This window comes from Trachinotus anak, unplaced genomic scaffold, assembly GCF_046630095.1.
Source record: "Trachinotus anak isolate AG129_WGS33_773 ecotype Australia unplaced genomic scaffold, CSIRO_AGI_Tana_v1 ptg000032l, whole genome shotgun sequence".
Lineage (NCBI taxonomy): Eukaryota > Metazoa > Chordata > Actinopteri > Carangiformes > Carangidae > Trachinotus > Trachinotus anak.
This window is the reverse complement of record NW_027273883.1, coordinates 12,672,818-12,678,035: the sequence shown is the minus strand read 5'-3', so window position 1 is coordinate 12,678,035 and position 5,218 is coordinate 12,672,818. Positions and strand designations below refer to the sequence as shown.

General features: G+C 37.4%; 1 protein-coding gene across 1 annotated transcript; it reads left to right on the top strand.

Moving 5' to 3' along the window:
- Window positions 1-437: 437 nt before the first annotated feature.
- Window positions 438-5,218, top strand: LOC139612923 (ictacalcin-like). Its single transcript, XM_071469083.1, has 4 exons — window positions 438-583; window positions 1,416-1,555; window positions 1,667-1,756; window positions 5,021-5,218. The coding sequence occupies exons 2-4, from the start codon at window positions 1,421-1,423 to the stop codon at window positions 5,138-5,140; spliced, it is 345 nt and encodes a 114-aa protein (XP_071325184.1). The 5' UTR covers window positions 438-583; window positions 1,416-1,420; the 3' UTR covers window positions 5,141-5,218.

The following is a 5,218-nucleotide window of genomic DNA, read 5'->3' as shown; positions in this document are numbered from 1 at the left end:
CCTGCTCTGATATACAACCAAGGAAAAAGTTTCACATTCTTGAAACTATTTGTTCATATGAAATTAGTATCAAATGTAAATATCAGTGATTTGTTTTATAATGATCTGGAAAGCCCCTGGGTCCTCTGATAGTAGTGCTTTTAATGATGAAACCGCAAAGGTGGCGTTGTATCAAGCTGATGCATATTCTATTGGGTACTTTGATTTAATGCTCTGCATCCTTTCTTTTAGCTGATTGTGTGTTTGTTGTTTGTTATCTGCGAATGATACACTAACTATTGTGTGCTGTGAGATAAAGTATAAAAAGTACATTAATCCTGCTGTGAGTGACAGCACTTAGATGCTCTCTAATGTGACATGAAAAGCAAAAAAAAAAAAAAAAAAAAAGTAGTAGCACTGACGATTTGAAAGTTTTCCTGGAGAGAAGAAAGAAAGAAAAATTAGAAAAAAAGGAGAGAAAGATGGGTGGAGGCTTGGAAAGAGGGTGTGTCAAACTCTCTTTAAAAGGTTTGTGTCCATGTTCTCCTCTCAAATTCCTTCCTCTTCCACCCTCTTGATCTACACAAGTTTTCATACAATTTTGGTAAGTGGAAATATGTTTTGAAATGTTTCTTTAAAATACATTATTATTATTTGTAAACAAGCCATTTATGTATTTAATATAACTAAATTGTTGATACCTAATATGTTGCATTATGTGACATGAGATGCATGAATGAGCTTCTGGATGTGGTTTGTGTGTTATGTGGAGTGCCAGGACTGAGCAGGATAACATCAAACTACAGTATGCCAACCTATGAGTGTACAGTTATAATTATCATAGTGGAATTAGTGGGAATTAAGTAAATTGAGGCTACCTATACGCCATATAAAGCAATTAAAAAGTAGTTTAAAAAGATCTATGGGCATGGGTAAGGGTAGGAAAACTACCAGGAACTGAAAATTAGTGAATGAGGAAAGATTTTGACTGTGCCGAGCCAGAGGCACTGAGAGGAAACGACCAGTGAAGTGGGTGGATAAGCAGACTATGCTGAAACAAAATGCTCGAATTGTTTTATGAAAAAAATCAGATTTGCTTGTGACACGAAACGACTGATTTTCTTCTCCACCCTCACATGATCATGTCTCTTCTTTAACACCAGTGGTGACTAGAATACACAGAGCAAAACTTAGACAATAGAAAAGTAATTATTTTAGTCTGCACTGAATCCCTTCCATGAGACATGAGGTGAAGGGCAGAGACATTCCAGCATTCTAACAAGCTGTTCGCAGTCTTTTCATTCAGTGAGTCTAAGCCATGTGTTTAAATGTAGGATGAAGACCACATTACCACACCCATGTAAAATGAATGCACAGACAAATAAATTAATAAATCAACACTGGGATACTCCATTAACAGTATTTTCTCGTTCCAGCTACCATGGCAAGGCTAGGAAGCGCAATGGCATCACTTGTGACAGTCTTCAATGAATATGCTGGAAAAGAAGGAGACAAAAAAACTTTGACCAGGGCAGAACTGATTGAACTGCTCCATAATGAGTTTCCTGGAGCAGGAGTAAGTAGAAAAGATGTAGTACCATTGACACACAGAGCTGTGAATGTCTCTTTTCCACATCTCTGAAGTTTTACTGTTTCCTTACAACTCCTCCTGTCTTTCTTTCTTTAGGACTCAAACAAAGCTGCAATGGACAAATTCTTCACATCGCTAGATGAAAACATGGATGGTGTTGTGGATTTCAAGGAGTACGTCACTTTTGTAGCGGCCTTCAGCATGCTGCTTAATCCATAAAATATACATGTCATCATCATATGTTCTGAGAATGAAAAGCTGATTAAACACACCCATTGATCATAGACAGGTAATTAGGCTTCAGGGACTTGAAATGTGCTGTCTTTGAGTGTATATCACTGATTGCGAATGTCTCAAGTGATGAATAAAGAAATGAAATAAATGATGTCACATTTTAAAAATGTTGTTTTGTGTGTGCATGAATAGAACAAAGTTGTACAAACGCAGGAACGTGACAATCTCCACTGCACATACATTAGGCAGAATTACCTAGAATCTTCTTTTCAAACATGATCTGCCTTTTAATATAAGTGGCAGTGTCTTAGCTCTTCAGTACCTAGAATTACCTAGAATCATCTTCTAAAACACGGTCTGCCTTTTAATATATCATGAACATAAGTGCCAGTGTCTTAGCTCGTGATTCAGGGACACATCCCATAGTTCAACTTTCACTATCATGTCACTGTTTGGACGTTTCACACATAGAACAGGAAACTAGACTGAGGGAAACACAGCTGTATATCTGCATGTGGTCCTTAAAAACCAGAGAATGAGTCTAAAACTACAGTGGCTTAAATGAAATATGTATAAAATACATCTCCAACCTCATTATCTCCAGAAAAATGACATAATTAGCTCCAGTTACCTGCACATGTTCATGTAGGTTTCAGTAAATTATGTACTGTGATCATACAATGTTCACCATTTGGTCATCCACTACAGATGTTCCAATGTACCCGTTGTCTCTCCAATGCTACCCCCTTGTGTTTAGATTTGTCACCCTGAAGGGAACATGCAAATTTATTTCCCTGAGGTGTTGCCGTTAGAATCAATCAGCCTATTCCAGTTTTTCTCAGTTGCTTTGATGCAGTTCACTCATCAAACACACGATTTTCACAACTCTTAATACACTCTTCCAAACAGTAAATGCATTTCTCGCAACACTAAATCACCTGTGCAAAAGCCACTGAAACAATCAAAAGCTTGTTCACATGTTTCGAAACATACAAAGTCAGTCAATCACTTCAGCATTGTCACCATTGAATAACACCCTCTCACTGATGCTTTTAATCATACACATGAAATGTGTAAGGATATGTTTGGATATTTTAATAAATAAAAAAACTTGACTGACTTTACAAAAAGGGTAGGCTACTGCAAAAAATGTATAGTAAAAAAATGCTGAGACACAATATGAATGATTGACTGTAACTATGAGAAAGGATGAACTGAGATTCCAACCCAGCATGAGTTGGTTTACAGTGGCATCCATGATACAACCCTTTAGAAATGAGAACATGTATGCACCTGTCTGATGGCTACTTGTGCATTACTGTAAAATACGTATTACTGCATTGTATCACATAAATATTTGTAGGTCTTACTGTAGCCACCCGTTAGCCTACTGTAAGTAAAGGGGATATATAATATTTACCAAATCCTGCTAAAGGGGAAGAATGACATAATGTGTGTGTTCATTTAGCCTGTAGAAAGCATGAATGAGAAGTGGATAAAAAAATCAAGAAAAACAAGAGTTGTCTTTAGCCTTGCAGCTGTCACACTGCAGCCAAAGAAGGAAAAACCAGCGGCCGTGATTGGACTAACCTGTTAGGTAAGCATTAATGAGCCCCGTCCCCCACCTCCCACTCTCTGGACTCCTTGTACCTTGTCACTTTCAAGTTCCCATCAGTGCACAAAGCAGACAAAGCATATGGCAATTTCATTATTTGCCCAGACACCCAGAAACCAACCAGTTCCAATCCATTACAACAGCTCAGCCATTAATTCAACCTTTACAAACCTAATAATGTTCAGTTTTTTAGAGAGGTGTTAATTTAAGTATGTTTATTAATGAGGTTGTAGTTTGCAGTGCTGTTGCACTGGACTACATTATATTGAGAGGTGTTTTCTAATGTTTTCTCCTCCTTATTTACAAACATGAGGGAGGAAGAATGTTAGAAACACATTTGTTTTTTCATATACCACTTATTTATATTGCAATATTTTTCAATCAACGTGGGACCGCAGACCCATTCAAAGATTTCATGGCTAAATCCTGGTTTTCCCTGTGGTTTTCTGTGTTTCTGGAGGATTTGATATTCCCCTGTCAAGATGACTGAAAGGAGATTATATCCGCCACCATTATGTACTACCTAACATGACAACCATCTCTTCTCATGTGCATCATATGCAGATATGACTTGTAGCTTTCCCACACTGGTTTTACTGGAATGAAAAGAGGCTTATGTGGCAGGAAAAGCAAGAAAGAGTTCATTCCAGCAATTACATTTTGACATTTTGTAAGTGTTACTTGGGGGAAAGAGAAAGAAAAAATGAGAAAAAAGGGTGGGGGCTTGGACAGAAGGTGTGTTCACCACTGTTTAAAAAGGTTTGTGGCTGCACTCCTCTCATATTCCTCTCTTGCACGCTCTCGATCGACACAAATCTTCATACAGCATCGGTAAGTGGAAATATGTTTTAAAATCTTCTTTAAAATATTAGTTTTTAACAGCCTCTCTTTGCATTTGATATATCTGAATAGTTTATACCTAATCTGCAGCATTATGTGAGATAAGATGTATGAATGAGCTTCTAGGCTTGGTTTGTGTGTTTTGTGGAGTGCCGGGTCTGTGTAGGATGATATCAATCTATATTTTGTCAGTGTATTATATACTGATTTTATTTAATTTAACTAATTATAATAATTATTTATTATTATAGCAGTTACAATTTGAAAGTTAAACAGGGTATATTGGTGGGAATTGAATAAATTAACACCACAGAGGTTTCTTTTAAAATCTATAAGTTGTTTTAAAAGATCTATAGATATGCAGTATAGGGTCATAAAACTGGGAGGAAAAAAAATTTGAAAGAAACAACTAGTAAAGTGGGTGGGTAGGCAGTGTGGAGCCACGTTATCATACTCATGCAAAGTTAAATCACTGGAATCCACAACATCAACAGTATTTTCTTGTTCCAGCCACCATGTCAGCGCTTGCACAGGCAATGGCGTTACTCATGGCTACCTTCAACAAATACGCTGGAAAAGAAGGAGACAAAAACACTTTGACCAAGGCAGAACTGATTGAACTGCTCCGTAATGAGCTTCCTGGAGCAGGAGTAAGTGGAAAAGATGTAGTTCCATTGACACACAGAGCCGTGAATGTCTCTCTGCCACATCTCTGAAGTTTTACAGTTTCCTTACAACTCCTCCTGTCTTTCTTTCTTTAGGACTCAAACAAAGCTGAAGTGGACGAATTCTTCAGCATGCTGGATGGCGACAAGGATGGAGTTGTGGATTTCAAGGAGTACGTCACTTTTGTAACGGCCCTCACCGTGCTCTGCAATTAGAAATAAATAGTTTGGCTTCATTGCTTCAGAACTTTCTTGCCTTGTTTGATTTGAAATAAATGAAAATCAGAAATCAGA